Source organism: Nyctibius grandis, chromosome 5, assembly GCF_013368605.1.
Source record: "Nyctibius grandis isolate bNycGra1 chromosome 5, bNycGra1.pri, whole genome shotgun sequence".
Classification (NCBI taxonomy): domain Eukaryota; kingdom Metazoa; phylum Chordata; class Aves; order Nyctibiiformes; family Nyctibiidae; genus Nyctibius; species Nyctibius grandis.
Genome location: NC_090662.1, coordinates 30,194,649 through 30,213,909, shown reverse-complemented (window position 1 = coordinate 30,213,909; position 19,261 = coordinate 30,194,649). Strand labels below are relative to the sequence as shown.

At 39.6% G+C, this 19,261-nt stretch overlaps 1 protein-coding gene across 1 annotated transcript in view; it reads right to left on the bottom strand.

Moving 5' to 3' along the window:
• The window catches only part of TFEC (transcription factor EC), a 105,151-nt gene extending 87,408 nt beyond the window's left edge, over positions 1-17,743 (bottom strand). Inside the window, exon 1 of the mRNA XM_068401237.1 lies at positions 17,543-17,743. Coding sequence (XP_068257338.1) covers positions 17,543-17,743 — 201 coding nt within the window. The remainder of the gene's footprint in view (positions 1-17,542) is intronic.
• Between the last annotated feature and the right edge of the window lie 1,518 nt (positions 17,744-19,261).

Genomic DNA, 19,261 nt, shown 5'->3' with positions numbered 1-19,261 from the left:
GCACATCTGATCTAGGAGTTTAATTTTGAATGTCTATCTTCTACAACAATAACCAGTGGATCAATTCTAGCCACTAGCTTTCTTTTTTTAAATAAAAGTGTGAATGTAGTAAATTCTGTATCACAATCACCTTAACAGCAATCATATGATACTTGTTTGTTTGACTACCAGGTGCTGTGTGTGAGGGAACCCTTTTTTCTGTAATGAAACCGTTATTGATCCATTAGGAACAGCCAGAGATTAGACTTAGGTAGCAGACATTTGGGGCTCTAACTGACTGCTCATATGTGTATTTACGGTGTTTTATACAATGGAGTAACAATGGGCCACTCCTCACAGCTTTTTGACTTTTACATACATTTCCACACATTCACACATACATATAGAAGATATTTTAAGCAGATATATGTATGCATGGAGGGGGTGATATGTATATTTACATATTCAGTAATTCCAAATAGTAAGAAAAAATGATTGGCAAGGGCCTACCCCTTCTAGTAGATTCTCTTTTTAGTCTTTTGTCATTTTTGAGAATACGGTCCAGTGAAGCCTCATTTCTTCTAAATCCGTGTTCCGTGGAGAAGTGTTTTAATATTGTTTTTTGAATCAATAGGCATAATGAAGAGAAAGAGGTTTCTATCTGCAGAGGGCCATCATATTTTTAGAAGCAATACTGCAGTTATCACAAGAGTGGCCCATTAACTGTAGCACAGCAGTGAGGGAATCGCTTCTGAAATGTCATCAGCACTTCTTTTGGTCAAAAGTGTGCTTAAAATAGCCCTGTACACATGAAGCCCTGTACATACTTGACTTGGTATAAAGATTTCAAATAAGAGTACGGAAAAGTTTTGTGGATTTCTTTGGGATTCCTTCCTTTTATGTGTGGTCAATTTTATTCACACAGATACAAGGCTTTAAAGACCTGGATTCCCCTTAAGTTTTATTACCTATGATCCAAAATAATACCTTCCATAGCATGCTTTTTAAATAATGATTTAAATACAAATCAGCAGAGTGTCTGATCAGACCAAGTGTCTTGGAAGTATCACTGGCTGGAATACTTTCAAAATGTTTTCAGAGTTGTTTTTCTTTTTGAACACAGAATAATTCTTCTTGTAACCCTAAAAATGCTGCTTTTGTAGAATTAAAGTAAAGCTCAATAAAGTCAAATTGCTTTCAGAGGGCTTTGGATTTGGTCCCAGGTCTTTCACTTTGCAGATGGTAATCCTTAGCCAGCCTGCAGGGAAGCTATATTTGTTTTATTGCTGAACTACTGTAGAAAATTTTTTTTACATTGTGAATACTCCAGATAATTAACACACAGCATCTAAAATGAAATACTTTGTGTTAGATATTGGAAGACAACACATTTAGCAGTTCATCTTGTCCTACTTCTGGCAGTGGTCAGCACCAGAGGAGCAGAAGGCTGTGTCACAAGCATACTGTCAGGCAGGTCATAAAGTTCTCTGTATCATTATCCTAAAATCTGAGCTTTAGCATACCACCATCATTTGCGGAGCAGTATTTGTTGTAATAGGTGCTGATCCTGCTGTGAAAGAATGAAGTACGTATTTACTGACTTGAAGGGGAGAAAAGCCTTCGTGCTTCACTTGGATGTAAGAGAAGTGGACTGAGCCTATGGAGGAAGATCACCTGGGTTGCAACAAGAATGGCTCAGTGGCTACCTGCTACACAAAGACTTCAAAGAGTCTGGTGCAATTTCCTACCTGAACATGGGTCCCTGGATAATTTTGAGCATTCATCACAAGTGACATTCATCTCTAAGAGATGGTTTTCTAGTCTAAGTTAAGAAAAAGTCTGCCTTTTTGACAATAGCAAGAGAAAGGACCTCCAGAAAGTGAATCAATTGCAGATACCTCTGAGAGACTTCATATAAAGGCAGGATTTTCTTTTTTTTTTTTTTTTAATTCCTCTGGAGGTGCCTATCTCTTACCATTCATCACAGAGGGTGACTTGGGCAACTAACTTTAATTAGACAGCTATTATTTAAATGACTAAAAAAATAGAACCATTTAGGTATGTGTGGAAGCAAAGCCTTATGCTATGAGGAGCTGAATTTGTGTCTGCATCTTAAATTTTCACCTGTAAAATGTGACACCTTCTTTACAGTGAGACTGTGGAGGGTGAAACTTTAAAATTTATATGATGTTGTCAAAATGTCAGTGGGGGACAGAAAATTGCTTAACATAGATAGAAAAGGATGCTGGAGACATTGAGCCCCAACCCCCAAAAGGTATGAACTGAATGTTTGTATTCTAACGTTGCTGACATTTTTACTAGCTGGAGAAAAAATCTGGAGACAGGACTAAGTTTGGAGTTTGAATGAGCTGGATGATGCTTCAAGCACTTTGTATGAAATGTCTCTTAACTATTAATACTACCACATAAGCCACAAAATCCACATTTTCTGTGTCACAAAGTGGATGACATTGCTTATTTGTATTCAGTCCCACTGAATTTTTCAAGGCAAAATTTTCAAGGCATTTTTCAAGGCAAAATTCTCACTAAGTCAGTTGGAGCTTAGTAGTCAGAAAGTAGCAACATTCAATTTTATGAATAGCTCATCTATATAATTATTCACACCCTTTGGCCTGTAACTGTAATCTGCCTCTTTCAATATTAGGAAGGCAAGACACAGATCAATAATTTATCATTTAGATATGAAGAAAATACGGAGTCTGTTCTTTGGAAATATGTTAATGATTCGTAACAGCCCTAATGAAAGTTGCAAGCTTATGTTTATCATGTGGTTCCCATCCAGTTGTAGTTTCGTAATCTTTTGCCAAAAAAAAACCCACAAAAGCCAAATCTTCCTATTTGCTTTGGAAAGCAATTGCGATCTGTTCTGCATAAGGAATTGTCTATGACTACAGTCATATTAATGCACCCCACAAAGTTACTAGACCTGCATGGACCGTAGTTTTGGTCCAACCTTGCAAGGTCTTTCAATACAGCAAACTGCAGTAAATTAACACAAAATGTTGATGGAAAAATTGGCATATAGATAGACAAACCTTTGATTATCTGTACATTGGTCTGAAATCACAGTGCAGAGAGCAACAGTTTAGACTCAAATATCTCACTCCAGAACCAGCTTTGCTACCATTGCTAGTTATACATTTTGGCCAAATGACTTGTTTAGACTATCATCTGCAATGTTCATGGGATGGACAAAAATTTCAGTAGAAAAAATAAGCAACGATTATTACATTTTATCATATCTAACATAAAGTGAATGATGGAGATACAGTATTTCCAGCTGTGTCCTTTTTGCTCTGCTGTTTTCGATGTTTTTCTCTCTGCCTAATTTTTCATCTCTTCTTTGTTTCCCGTCTATCTTTTGATCTCTTTACTTGTTTACTCTGACTTCCAGCATTACTACTTACCATTTCTCTTCCTCTCAGACACATCTTTTTTTTCTGGTATTCATGACATTTCAGCAAGATATAGTTCTGAGAAATATAGTTGCTACTACTATATTGCTGGAATGATTTCTGTGTGGCAGTGTCTATCTATCTAGTTGATCTCAAATGATTGATCATAGCAGTCCCAAAGGTATAATAGTGAATTTGCACTATGGGTATGATTAAAGCTAGAGCCTGTAATTCCCAGCGAAAGAAATCAGGATAATAGAGAAAATAAAACTTACAGAAATTCTTTGTTAACTGGTTTTCCAAATATTCCTTAATCGGGGGGAACAATTATTTCCAAAGCCATCAAGTAGATGGCCATTTTCCTTTTAATTTCTTTGACCTTTGAACAAATTAACCATTTGTGTCTTTGAACAACTTATTTTAGGCAAACAAATGTACTTATTTAGGGATCTGATATCAAAGGGGTGGTCTTTGTCCTGGGTGGTCTTTGTCCTTATTTTCAGTCATAAGCAATTAATCCACCTTTGTGTGCATATCTTATGAGACGTTCTGCTTTAAAACCAGTCATTTAAAAAGTACTCAAATCCAAAACATCATCCAAAACTGGCACAATTTCCAGTTATCTGCAAAAGGCTAAATGGAAGATTTGAAACAAAATAGCTCCTGGGTTAGAATCTTGTATGCTATATTAGCCTTGAGCAAAATTTTACAGTGCCTTAACTTAACCTACAGGCAAAATTTCATAATGGGAATATGGAGAGACCTGTAGCTATAACCAGTACTACTGGGCACCAGTATAATATTTCATTTACACTTCTTACAAAGCAATTTTTGTTAATCTTGCTGCATGAATGAAAAATCTCATCCCACAGTCTCCAATTCACTACCCTCATGAACTCATAAAAAGGTCTTTTAACCACTGCTGTGATTTTCAAGTGGAAATAATAAAATGGCAAGAGTTAAATATTAATATTCAGTTCTTGCATTGTGCCTTTCTTTGATACCAATTACAACTTGAACTTCACCTAACTCAAAAAGACTGCAGACTTCACTCAATTAGCAGTAATAGGATTAAAACATAGCTTTGGAACTCAAGATTTAAATAGGAAAAAAAACTTGGCAAATGTACACTGCATGTACCAAATTAATTTCAAAATAAATATGCAGCCCTGGGTGAAAAAAGCGGAATGTGGAATGCTAGAGGTGTGGGGGTTATTGTGGGCTTTTTGCTCTCCTGACAACCTCTGCAGGTCGCATTGCTTTGAGAACGATCATGGCTGTAGAATAACAGTATTTTTTCTTCCTTTAGGTTTATGGACACTAGAAAAAGTTGCTGCCATTCACAACAGGTATTCTCCTTTGAGGAACACCAAAGCCATTTCTATCATCTGTTACACTTTTCTCCATTACCAAATGCTTTGTGAAATTTAAGCAATCCCACGGATGCATATTATTGCATTTAAAGAGCTTTCTCCGAAGAAAGGACAAATATGCCCATTTATAGGTGAAAACTGTCATGGGGACCAAAGCTATGTTTTGATATGCCAGATTTGAACAGCAGGCAACTGAATTTGTGGAAGAGAACTTTTGTGTTACTTTATCCATGCTGAGTTGTTAGTGGTTTATTTTGTATTTGCGTTTGATGGGCAATGAATCACCTAATTTTCACCGCATTTTGAGTATCTGCCTCTACAGCGTACGATACAATGCCCCAAACTGATGATGCTTTCTGTTTTAGGGTGTACATTTGACTTCTGAGATAAAACTGGAATGTCCTAAAATTCCGTCAAAGCAAAAATTGCTTGACGTCAGTTATAAAGAGCTGTTTGTATCCTCTTCTCAGAGGCATATATGAAAGATTTACATCATGTTTTACTAATCAAAAACTCACATAGCAGGACATATGAAGTATAGCTAAAGAGACCCAGAATGGAAGTGACACACTTAGCTTTTTTTGTTTCCTTCCAACTAGTGGAGAAATCAAGCCCAAGGCTGGCCACAGGTTTCTGTTGACAATATCCATGTGGATATTTCTGGAAAAATGTATTTCAGGAAATACCAGAGAATGACTAAACGGTCTTTTTCAAAACAGTACAAGAAGATGCTACAGAGATTTGGAAATGAGCATCAATGGTTGCATATTTCCAAAATCTGGCCCTTATATTTTGACAGATAAGAACTCCACAAAAGAAAAGAAAGATTAATACTTTAATAAGTAAAGCTGATTACTCAGGAGGGTTGTTAAAGACTGCTTTGTATTTAAGTTCACAAATAAATAATTTTCTTGAGAGTGGGTATAACAGCAATCAGTATGAGGAAAGATGGTGTAGTCAAGATCACAACATGCCGGAGATCAATAAGGGTTCAGAAGAAACAGGTTTGACAATAAAAGGAGCAGAAACACCATGATGGAGATACAGAGAGATACCTCAACTTGTATGGGTTACAAATTGCAGCACTCCAGAGTACCAAGAAAATGGTCTGTTCAGCTCCAAACCTTCAAAATACGGAAAAAATGGGTGATATCTTGAATCAGATTGGCTTCAGCCTCTGTTGTTTTGCTGGACTGCAGGTAATCACAGATAAATCATGACAACTTGACACTATTTCCATCATATTTCAGTTTGATTTCAACTACCTGTAGAGGCTATCTGGAGTTTCCATTTATTTCAATCTCTTTGTCTCTCACTCCAACAAAAGAAGTTAACCTGAAATCAATTGATCTATAAATTGCAAGGATTCAGTCTGGGTTTTGTAGCAGATATTTTTTATGTCTTGCCTCTGAAAAGTATTGCTTTCCCAAGTTTTGAAGTGCTAGCCTCCACAGGTCCTAGATCTTTGCTCAGAAAACAATGTACAGAAGCTAATTCAATTATAATATATCTTTAAATGAACCCTACCCTGTCTGGGTAGTGGCACTACCTCACAGGGTGTGGCACTGCTCACAAAGTAGACAGGACACTTAATTAGACAGGATCATCTGCCTCATGGTAAAAACATATTGAACTTTTGGGGATGGTTGGAAATAGTTTTGAATGAATGTTTGAGATGCATTAGCACTATTGCAAGGCTAGTAAATGGCAGCCAAGATAGCAAAATTCTCCCTCTATACAGCTGGATCACAACACAGCCCAGAGGTCTCCACCATATCCAAAATAAAAATCTCAGTATCTTCTTTCTAGAGTTTGATTTAAAATTCCCCCTTTATAAAGAAGAGAATCACCTAATTACCTTCTTTGATCTGTCCAGCTACAGAAATGCCCAACACATGAAAAAAGACAGGCTGTAGAAGCTGATCTGGACAGATTTGGAACCAATAAATCCCACTTTGGTGAGGAGGGGAGAAAGACGGGATGAACACACAACACAGAGACTCAAGATATTTAGAGATGGTTGTCATTCTTTATGAAGATTAAGGGTCTTGTAGCTCTGCATTCCTATATTAATCCAAAGGCCAGCCATTGTACAAGCTGCCAGAGTATAGGCTTCCAGACACTGCACTTGTAATGAGAGCCCTGAGCTAAATGGACTCCCATTTCCACGCCAGATTTTTTCTGGCTCTGCTATGTTAACTTTACATGGCAGATAAGCAACATTGATTGCAAAGATCTTTAGAAAACATTTAAGAACAAAAAGCAATAAATGAGGGCAGTTGCAGAGGAGTCCTTCATACAATGGCCAGTTTACTTGTGTATTGGAAGAATAAAACCATATGAATATTTTTGAAAATAAGAAAGCTCTTATAGTAAGAGATGAGTCAAACTGCAGGATAACTTGCAATTCTGATTTGCTTAAGGAGATCTACATAAACTGCAGAGCAAATGAACTAAGGCTTACAGAATAATTCATGAGGACACAAGGGTTTTTTATTTTTAATATATTAATACAGTTGAAAAGAAAATAAATACTCTTGATTTTTCTAGGGAGGTATGGGAACCATAAACACTATAGGAACTTTGCCCCTAGCATCAAGTAGTTTACATATTTTTATAAAAGTCAGAATTGGTTTGAAGTCACGAGAAGTAGACCAACCACTGTTAAAATGATTACTTTTTCCCTGTTATGCCTGGGTCCAGTCCATGCCATCAGATTCTCACTTTTATGAGCAATATAAAATTCAGACACAATTGCCAGTTAAAAACGAAACCATTTCTGCTGGATCTTCATAACAACAAACAGCTTCTTCCCTTAATTTTTTTTTTAAACTCAGTGACAATTCTGATATCCAAAGTGGCAACTAATTGCCCTGACAATTAAATGGTATTGCCACAGCACAGCCTTTATGCATTTATCCTAATAAATGTCAGACGAAGCTCAACTGCTCGCTTCAGCAGATGCTAATTTAGGCTGAATACCACCAGCAATTCAGAGAGAGAATTTTTGCTTTAAATAAGATCAATCTCACAAATGAAGTGTGAGTTTTCTTCTTATAACAAAGGCCATTGGTTATTCATTAAATCTGAATTACAGGTTTAACAAACACTTGCATAAGAATCATTAATATAATCTGTTATGTAATTACTAATGCAGTGCATAATACTTAATATCTTAACTGTCAGGTCTCTTCAAAATTCAATTACTACACCCCTTGTCATAGAGACTAGCACTGCTGTTTCAAAGCTCTTTTTTCCCTAGTGACCCTTCAGCTTGACTACTTCTTGCTTGGCTGCCATTTGTCAGTTCAGGAGTAGTATGAGTGTCAAGTCAGGTATAGACTTACATTGGACTCCTAACTCCCATCATGGTTCCTACCTTTCCACTGAAGTCGATATGAAGATAGGAGTCCTGTTATGCTTTTAACCCTGGGCCAGCATTTCAAAAAATGCTGATCTGCTTTGAAAGTCTGTGGAGCTGATCCGTTTCCTCTATTGCAGGTGACAAGAAACTGAGCCTTCTTTCATTAACACTGGAAAAGCCTGCACACCCTCAAGGTAGGGACAGCAGTGTTTGCACTACCATTCTCTACTTTACAATTGCAAAAACTTTGTTAATTCCAGTTGGGACCTTTTAATATTCCCCATGGAAAAAAAATTAAAAATTTCTTATCCCTTCTTGCAAATGGGTTCTGCCCCTATTTGCACCACCCATTTTGAAATATACACTGAACAGCACATGGCTGTCAAAAGAGAAGTTTTACAGAACCCTCTCAAGCTATAATTTTATTCATAAAATTGATATGCTTGGGAATGGCAGTGGGCACTGAGCCCAGAAGTCACGGAAGAGCCCACATTTTTGTCAGTACATTCTTTACCAACTACAGGAACACAACAATTTGCAAAATGCCAATTATGAAATGTCCCAGGACCTTGTAACTTCCAAACCTCACTGAGGGAAAGTACTAGTTGGCATGGTCAAAACTGTGTCAAGAACTCTTTTAAGAGTCGCTGAGCGGATGACTGACTGGACACGTCCTGGGTATACAAGTGTGGACAGACTTCTCACTGCTGCTCAGGGCTCTGAGCTGAGAATACATGGGAAGAAATCAGGAGAACCTGTGATTAAGGCATGACTATTTTTCTTCTTAGACCTGTCTTCCACACTTCTTGGCCTCCTTCATACAAAGAATCACAACAAACTTTAGACTGAACCTTCCTAACAGTGGACAGCTTCAAGTCCTTAGAGGGTTGTGACCTGCAATTTTAATTTTGATCCAGCATTAATGGTTTCTTCAACTGATGAAGGTGATGGACCTGCTGAACTTACTCTCAGTAGCAGCAACATCAGTGATTTCCATGCTACAGGAATTATCACGCAGAAGTAGGTCAACAGCTGTGCTCAGATATGAAGAGGTGTGTGTAAGAATAGACATAGCAAAAATAAAAAGGTCTAAAAAATGACAAAAAATGATGAGGTATATGGGAGCAAGAATGGAGACTGCGGACTTTACACACTGTAAGGTTAAAAAGATGAAGTCTGTGAAGTTTGAAAAGGAGCAGAAAAGAAGACATATTATAAAAGTCTACAAAATAATGAGTGAGCCTGAGGATCCTACACAGATCTCTCTATTTATTTCCCACTTACCCCTATCACAGAATCACAGAATCACAGAATGTTAGGGATTGGAAAGGACTTCGAAAGATCATCTAGTCCAATCCCCCTGCCGGGGCAGGATTGCCTAGACCATATCACACAGGAACGCGTCCAGGCGGGTTTTGAATGTCTCCAGAGAAGGAGACTCCACAACCTCTCTGGGCAGCCTGTTCCAGTGTTCAGTCACCCTCACCGTAAAGAAGTTTTTCCTCATATTTAAGTGGAACCTCCTGTGCTCCAGCTTGCACCCATTGCCCCTTGTCCTGTCAAGGGATGTCACTGAGAAGAGCCTGGCTCCATCCTCTTGACACTTGCCCTTTCCATATTTATAAACATTAATGAGGTCACCCCTCAGTCTCCTCTTCTCTAAGCTAAAGAGACCCAGCTCCCTCAGCCTCTCCTCATAAGGGAGATGTTCCACTCCCTTAATCATCTTCGTGGCTCTGCGCTGGACTCTCTCTAGCAGTTCCCTGTCCTTCTTGAACTGAGGGGCCCAGAACTGGACACAATACTCCAGATGCGGCCTCACCAGGGCAGAGTAGAGGGGGAGGAGAACCTCTCTCGACCTGCTGACCACACCCCTTCTAATACACCCCAGGATGCCATTGGCCTTCTTGGCCACAAGGGCACACTGCTGGCTCATGGTCATCCTGTTGTCGACTAGGACCCCCAGGTCCCTTTCCCCTACGCTGGTCTCCAACAGCTCTGTCCCCAACTTGTACTGGTACATGGGGTTGTTCTTGCCCAGATGCAGGACTCTACACTTGCCCTTGTTATATTTCATTAAATTTCTCCCCGCCCAACTCTCCAGCCTGTCCAGGTCTCTCTGAATGGCTGCGCAGCCTTCCGGCACATCAGCCACTCCTCCCAGTTTTGTGTCATCAGCGAACTTGCTGACAGCGCACTCTAATCCCTCATCCAAGTCATTAATGAATATATTGAATAGAAGTGGTCCCAGAACCGACCCTTGCGGAACTCCGCTAGACACAGACCTCCAACTGGACTCTGTCCCGCTGACCACTACTCTCTGGCTTCTTTCCTTCAGCCAGTTCACAATCCACCTCACTACCCGATCATCCAGACCACACTTCCCCAGTTTAGCTGCGAGGATGCTGTGGGAGACCGTGTCAAACGCTTTACTGAAATCGAGATAGACCACATCCACAGCTTTACCATCATCTATCCACCGGGTAACATCCTCATAAAAGGCTATCAAGTTGGTTGAGCAAGACTTCCCGTTGGTGAAGCCATGCTGAGTGCCCCTAATGATCCCCCTATCCTTGATGTGCCTAGAGACAGCACCAAGAACAAGTTGTTCCATCACCTTTCCGGGGATGGAGGTGAGGCTGACCGGTCTATAGTTACCCGGGTCCTCCTTCTTGCCCTTTTTGAAGACTGGAGTGACATTTGCTTTCCTCCAGTCCTCAGGCACCTCTCCCGTTGCCCACGACTTAGCAAAGATGATGGAGAGTGGCCTAGCAATGACTTCCGCCAGCTCCCTCAGCACCGCGGGTGCATCCCATCAGGGCCCATGGATTTATGGACGTCCAGGTTGCTTAATTGGTCCCTGACCCAGCCCTCATCAACCAAGACAGATTCCTCCTCTATCCTGACTTCTTCTGAGGCCTCAGGGGTCCGGGGCTCCTCAGGACAGCCTCCAACAGTATAGACAGAGGCAAAGAAGGCATTCAGTAACTCCGCCTTCTTTTTATCCTCTGTCTCCAGGACCCCCACCTCATTCATCAGTGGGCCTACATTGCCTCTAGTGTTGGCTTTACCTGCAATGTATTTGAAGAAGCCCTTTCTGTTTTCTATCTTTTGGTCTCCATTCTGCTCCTCCTCTTTCCAGATCTTCCAAAACATTTTTTGGTCTCCTTCCCATTTCCCTATTCCCTGTTATTTCTGAACCCTTTTACCTCATTTCCACCTTTCTTCTATATAATCTTTCTCATTATATAAATATTAATACCAAATATAAGGATTTTATTAATATCAATAAATGGAAGTATTACATTAAAAAAATAATAGTCCATAGAACTAAAAAGTGACGTATTTCAAATGATTGCCATGAAACAATCTATGTGAATTCAGGAAACACAGAAACAATTGTGCTGCTAGAAACTGCTTCAGCAAACAGTTCACTAAAAAGCGTAATAACCTCAATTACTTCATTGGTGGTAATTGGACATAAAAATAAATTTTAACCCTCAAGCATCGGCTCATAAACTAATTTTAAAGTGGAATCAAGAAGTTTTGAGACTTCTATCCTTTCTCTGAAGCAAAAGACATAGAGGTGGAATTCACTTGACTTTGTGTGTATGATAAAATGAAGATGCCTACACTCAAGCTAATTATCTAGACTTTTTTTTCGGTCAACAGGGAGAAAAAAAGCACTTTGAGGGTGTGATCCATCTTACTTGAAAGTAAATGCCTAACATAAGCCAGATAAACTGGGTCTTAAAAGGGCCTCCTTGCCCCACTGCCTACAAAAAGTCACTAAGGCATCTAGTTCAGATTTAGACACTTGTTTCAGAGATAGGGGAGATCCCAAGGAAGGCATTCTGAAACAGATTATTGAGCAATATGGAGGGCTGACCTATTCTAACTTAAGTATTCTTATGTTACTGTGTGTTGCTAATGTCATTTACACAGGAGTTGTGACCTGGAGCAAAGCCCTAAGATGGTATCACAGAGCCTACAGAGGCAGATGAGATATATACATGGATCCAAAAAGGATCTTCTTAGATATATAGTGCATCTTCATGCTTTTAAATTATACAGATTTGTGGGAGTAGTAAGACACTGACATTCTGTTCTTGCTTTCATACTGTCTCCTAATCTGTCAAAAAATCTATCCAATGATGTGCCTATCCAAAAGCGAAAAAACAAATTGGCTTTAGGAAGTGTTTGCATTGTTGTATGAAATGTGGGGAGTCACTGCAACTGACAGAAGACATCAGAAAAGGAACTGGAAATAAATCACTGTAGAGGACACTGGGTAGATGAGATTACCTACACAGAAAGTATAAGGAAGGCAGCACAGAACTTTTAAGTATAACAGGTATTTGTGACTTTCAGAATACTTTAAAAAAAAGCCATGACTTCTCTCCTAGCAATGTCCAGACTGGACCTGTTCTGTTTTTAAATACAAAATTTGCCTGCAGAAAGGTTCTGAAAGAGTAAGTATTAAAAGTAAGCCCCAGCAGCTTTAAAACAACTATTTCCAAAAGAAATGTAGCCATTTATAGACACGATTGTGAGAAGCTTATCTCCAAGCTTCCTCAGTGTCTCAGGTCATTGCAATAGTATTATTCTCCCTATCCACTCATACAGAAGATCGTAGTAGGATGGGGATTTTAAACTGGTTAACAGACAGACCCTTATGCAGAACTTTTCCCAGTATATGCAAGCAAGCATCACTCTGACCTCACTAGGAGCTATGGGAAAGTATTATCAAATACCTACCTTGTAGGTGCCTGAAATCTAGTGAAAAGATTCTTATCCAGGGACTGTTTTGCTATCTCTACAGCTGTTGGTGGATATTCTGCAGGTCGCCTTTAAACTTCGTTTTACACTAGTTAAACAGATGGTGCTCCCCAAATCTTTCATAATAATTTAGATCTTTTCATACTTTAATAATTTGCTGGACTCTTTGTCTAGTCCTTACCTTCTTACCAGTTTCCTGCTGGATCTGGGGAGATCTGAACTGACACAGCAGCCAGTAATGGTCAGACCAGCCCCAAATACACAGGTGAGCCAGTATCCCTGCTCCTATTCAAGGATTATTTATGTATTTATTTATTTATTTATATACATTTTTAGATATACAAATTTGATTAATTATTTTGCTGCAATGCTGCTTTGGCAGCTCATTTCCAGTTGATCAAGGTCTCTGACTCCCAAGCCTTTGACAAAGTTACAAGTTCCCAGGATAAATTCCTCTATCTTCTTATGGCCTGATAGAGCTTTTCATTTCCTGGAGGTGCAGTTTTTGTACTTCTCATTAAGATACACATTATTTAGTTGTACACACAGTTTGACAGTTTGAAAAGCCCATGCTATTCTATACCGGTGTCACTTTTCTGCACTCTTTTCCACTCCTTCAGCAAAGAAGTCACTTACACATGTAAACTGTTTAAATTAGTCGGTAATATATTTATGTAGCACTGGGCCAAGAACTCATTCCTGTGCTGCTCCAAAGGACTACATCGAAAACAGCAATGATCCCCCATTTCCAAATCCATTTTCACATCTGTCAGTTATTTAGTTTATTAATCCTATTATTGCATGGAAAGTTAATTGTCATGGGTGCTAATCAAACACCTTGAAGAAGTCTGACTATATTATATTAATTATCTTACATCTATCAACCAAACTTGAAATTGGATCAAAACAGATACAAAGTTAGTTTGACAAAATCAGTTTTCCATAAGCCACATTATCTTTCATTCTTTGTTAAGCAAGTCCCATATCAGCCATTCTTTTGCTATTTATGATGAATAACCTGTTAACTCTTTAAAAATACTCCCATAACAACAGTGTTCTTCCAGTCATAACACATTGTCACCAGGGAATATATCTTGTTTTGAATATTTGTATTTTAATGATTATTTCTGTCTTTAGCGATGATAATTACTATAATATAATATTGTTCTTTTTACCTAAAAGTCACCAATGGTCTTTACAAAGGACATGCACAATCCTGAACTCGCAATTATAGAGTCTATCACTGACAGCAGAGGCACGCAGTGGAGAAGAGGGAGGCTGGAGAAGGAATATATATATTAATTAAATAATTCAGCCTCCACTCAGATGTATCCATCAAAGAATGAGAGATGGAACAAGATAAGTGGCAACCTGAAATGCTAAATAATTAGTTTGCTTTGATTGATTGCTTGAAGAATAAAGAAACTAAAATTTCCACCAAAATTAATATGTGATAAAAGCTATTCCTAAAGATAATAAACTTTCCTTCTAAGGGTGTCCCTAGCCATTATCTAAGCTGAACTTTGACTAAGATACTCCAACACTCCAGACAAAAGAGCAGCAGGGTGTAAACACAGAGAGTAGGAACCTGGCCTTTGCCCACTGACCGAAGGATGGCATTTCTCACTACACATTGCACTTCACCTCATCAGGCATTTATTCAAGAGCAGAAGTCACACTTTTTGAGTTACAAATGCCATCCTACTTTCCTCTGGATTTTCTTTCAAAATCTCCAATCCAGATGTTTTCGAAAGCAAAAGTTTCTTAGTTTTCAGGGCTTACAAATACTGCCAGAGAAAATCTGGTAGCTCTTTTACTGCCTCTGGTATTTCTATAGGTTAACCTGTCTTCCTGGAGAGTATATGTGACTCTCCTTGATCAATACAGAAATTAATCTGGATCCAGGCTTTGTGTCACAAAAACAGGCCTCAGCATGAAGCCTCAGGCTTTGAATTCTCTTTCTTAGGCCTTTGCTACTGTTTTTCTAAAATACCAAACTAACCCCTTCTCGCTACCTTTCCAAATCCTTGATCCCAAAGACAGCATTCTCAATGGTGTTTTATGGTAACTCTTCACTCAAGACACATTCCTCATTAGTGCTTGCTCTGGGCAATGAAAAACTGTTTTAAGATTTTTTTCTTTAATTTGATTGCCATGCAAATGTGCTACACCTATCCACACCAGAACTTCTGTGCATGCAAAGAAAACGTGGGACTTTCAGAAAGGTATAATGGTCTGTCCTTACATTCTGTTAACCCCAAGTTCCCACCTTAGACTTTATAACATAATTCCTCTATTCTTCCCAACAAATCTCTTTTCAACTTCCAGACAGCCAACAAAGGACAGATTGGATTTCCTGTGAAGCCTCCGGTAGCAAATTTACTCAATCATGAGTCTTGCTACAGAGCAATGACAGTCAGTCCTTAATGGAGTGCTGTCAGCCCACAAATGGGTGAAAAGAAATCATGTCTAGAAGTCAACCTGTCTATAGGAATATAACTTAAAACACTGCTACTTAATTATGAATTGGGCATGATTTCTTGTCTAAAACCTGAAACCTGCCTTTGAAATATTCCTCTGGTGACCTGATCTTCTTTGAGACCTTTTGGAGATGTTGCATCCTGTCTGCCCTGACTTCTGCACAGGAATATTTTTATCTTTCTCTATTTTTTTTTTCTACTTTAGTATTTCGGTCCAGTAATATATTACTTTCCACATCTTTTTTGTCATTACTTCTTTTTTTTCTCTCTCTCTCCTCTCTTACTTGGTTTCTCACCATTTTTCCTCAGTCCTTCCAGTTTCTCTCTCCTATTTCCCTTTCCCATCCCCCCCTTTCTTTACTTTTCCTCAGCCATATCTTTACTTTTTCTCCACCTTTTCCCACTTCTCTTTTCCTTGTGATTTCCAACCTGCAAAGAAGTGCTATCCCCACAGGCTCTTCTGCACATTTTGATCACCTGCTAGCCTCTGCAAGTGAGCTCCTCCAGCAGCACCACCTGCCCCAGGTAACCCAAAGACTCCAAAGGGGTTGAGAGGGACTTGCCTTCCAGCAGGAGCGAGAGGAGGGTTAGCGCTGCCCTGAAAGTTGAAGTAGAGGGGATCAGTTTGCCAAAGTGGGGAGATTGGCAAGAAGACATGGCGCCAGCCACAAGCTGCCTCATTTATGTTCCCCCAATTAAAGCAGCCTGTAGGGAAAGTAGCATGTCACTGTAGTACACTGGTGTACTGACCCCTCTGAGTGCTTGTTAGCGCTCACCATACTCAGCATTTCCTCTCACTGATTGATAGGATGATACCTGTGTGTATGGCAGAGAGCAGACTCATTACAGCACATTTGCCAGACAGGCAGACAAATGCCCACAGGGGCAGAAAAGCTGTAAGGAATAAATAAAAACTTTATTATTTTTCTTAAACTCCTTTTCCCCAGGCTACAGTGAGGAATACTGGAGGAACAGGAGAGAAGAGGGAGCCCAGAAGAGAAAGGGAGTGGCAAGAACTGGAGGGAGAGTTTATTAACAGTCAAAGAAAGGTTTAAAATATTCATTGTTGGATTCAGAGTTTGGAAAGTAGCTGAATCTCTACTTATCTTTTTATTTTCCTTCCCACTGCTAAATGAGAAAGAAAGGATCAGTGGATCGGATTCCAAGCTATCAGAACATTCCTGATGTAGTAGCTCTGAAATGGCTACCTGGCTGCTCCACTCACTGCAATTAACCATTCCTGTTTTAAAAATGAAAAACAAACTTGTATCAGCCTTTATCAACAGCTGCCACCATGTGGTATCTGAAATACCACAGTTACTTCACATTCAAATAGAGAGAAATATGGTGGCATTATCTGTTCTGTTCAGTGATGGCTTTTAAGCATCTGTTCTGCAATGCACAGCTCACAAGAGATGGTGTGGCTGATGGGCAGCTGCTCTGCACCCCTGTGCAGGCCCTGCTGAGTCTGAGGAGTGGGCAGCCTGTGCGATGTTGCCCCCAACACTGTGGCCACTGTACCAAACCACTTCCCCACTGCTTGTCCTTGGAGCTGAAAGACCACAGTCCAGGACTGCCCCAGGTTGTCAACAGCAGTGCATGGAAAATACGTATTGCCAAATGGCTGATGCTAAAAACACATCTGCCAGGCACAGATTTACCAGGAGGCAGCATCCTCTCTCCCCATGTCATGAGAAGTTGCCTGCTCTGCCATGGGACGAGGGAGCAAACATGGAGCCGTTGGGCCCTGTTCCTGCTCACACCCAGCTGGACCTCAGCCTGGCTGCTGCCTGGAAATATGGCATGATGTGGGCAGAAAACTCCGGAGACATTCCACTGGAGTGTAAGTTGTCAGCCCTAGATCATTAGAGAGTTGATCTTAAGATTAATAATTCAAGGAGCAAGTTTTGAGGCAGAATGGGGACAAAACTTGGGACAAGACTTAATCAATACCCCGGCATTTGCTTGCTTGAGCCCTACGTATTTTTTAGAACATGTTAACTCCAGCAGCTTCACCCCTCACCTCCTTCCTGGATATCATTTAGATGCACTTCAAAATGAGCTGATTACGTTGCGATTAAGAATAGCTTTCTGCAGATAACACAGAATTCAGAAATCTGCTTTGTAAATATCTGTTGGTAATATTGGTACCTCTGAGATCGCTGGAGCTTTGTCTGATGAAAAGTGTGTTCCCACCGGAAAAAATCCATTGAACCCAGGATACTGTGAAACTGACATATGACACTGTGAATAATGCACATGGGCTTCTTCTCGAGGGTGCTTGTCTGTCCACTCTTGATCCTGTAGCTTTCCTCTGAGCTGAAACTGTAGTCCAGTCAGTGCCTGCAGCATTGCTTTGTTTCTTCCCCTTCCACTATTAGCAGAGCTGAAAAAATTGCTATAAAACACACACAAAATAGAAGCAGCAATTTAATTTCTTGCACAATATACCTCTAGTATTGAAAAAAAATAAAAATCCTTGGATATAAAACCAAATTAATGTTATGGTTATAGGTCACCCATAAGGACACAATCCCTAACATACTACTGAAAAAAAAAAGTGAGAAGAAACAGTTGGCATTCAGTTAACAATCATGTTTGGAGGTTTGTGACTGACTTTGTTATTCCAAGGGAAGCCAGGTACCAGTCTCTTGGGATTAGGTACAAAGGCAAGAAAAAAGTGGACTTGTATGAATCTCAAAGGTGACTGCTGGGTTAATAAAACAGTCTGTTTTCTGTTCACCCACTCTTCCTCTCAGTGTGCAAGTACATTAAAATATGTCAAAAGGAAAGCCATTTACTGGGGAAAAATAATTCAGCTAAAAGTCAAAATTTCCAGCTGGTGTATTGCCTTGGTGTGTGCAAGTGCAGTAACGAAGTGGCCCACACATCTCACTGCATGAAAGTTGCTATCCTCATTAAAGTAGAAACAAACACTTGAAAATAGGAACAACTGCAGGTTAAAAAAAGTAAGCACCACAATTGATATGAGAAGCCTTCATTTTTCCACATTCTATTTCCTACTTGCTCTATAGCAGATACGATATGTATTTAAGTAACCTCTTGAAAAGTAATGAAGGTAAAACTGATTCTGTATGCAGTAACCATTCCCATTTGCTGGAGGAATTGCATTGCTAACAACCATCCACGTTATCATTCTATGTTTAGAAGAAGAAATATTTTCACAGTCCAGTTTCTAAACTGCCATATACAACACAAGGATTGGTTCCTGCAAAGAGTAACACTTTCAAAAGTGAATAGCTCTGGGGAAGAAAACTTTATATCAGAATTACTCATACTAGAAAGGGTTTGTAGGATCAGCCTCCAACCCTTTAAAATAAAAGCACATTTATACTGGTGTATGCTGTCTTTGCCCCCAGGAAACACAATGAGGCTTGAACACCGTCGCTAATTCACTGCAGTATGAGCATTTTTTGTAATATGAGCAGCATGAGACATTAGATCTCCTGTTCCTTGGTCCAGGCCCTGGCAGAAAGCACTATTAGATAAATAGAAAGCAAAACAAGGGAAGTGGTACCCCATGGTGTGAGCCACCTTTTGTTTATTGATGACATGATTTTCTTGGGAAAAATAAAAGAGGAGTAAATAAGTTTTCCAAAACCTCTAATGACCACAGCAGAGTATATTACGATGAACTGTCTGAACCACAGAATCCCACCATGGGTAAGGTTGGAAAGTACCTCTGGGGATCATCTAGTCCAACTGCCCTGCCCAAAGCAGGGTCAGCCACAGCACGTTGCTCAGGGCCATGTTGGGTTTTAAATATCTCCAAGGACAGAGACTCCACAACCACGCCAAGCAACCTATTCCAGTGTTTGACCGCCCCCACAGTAAAAAAAAAAAAAAGTT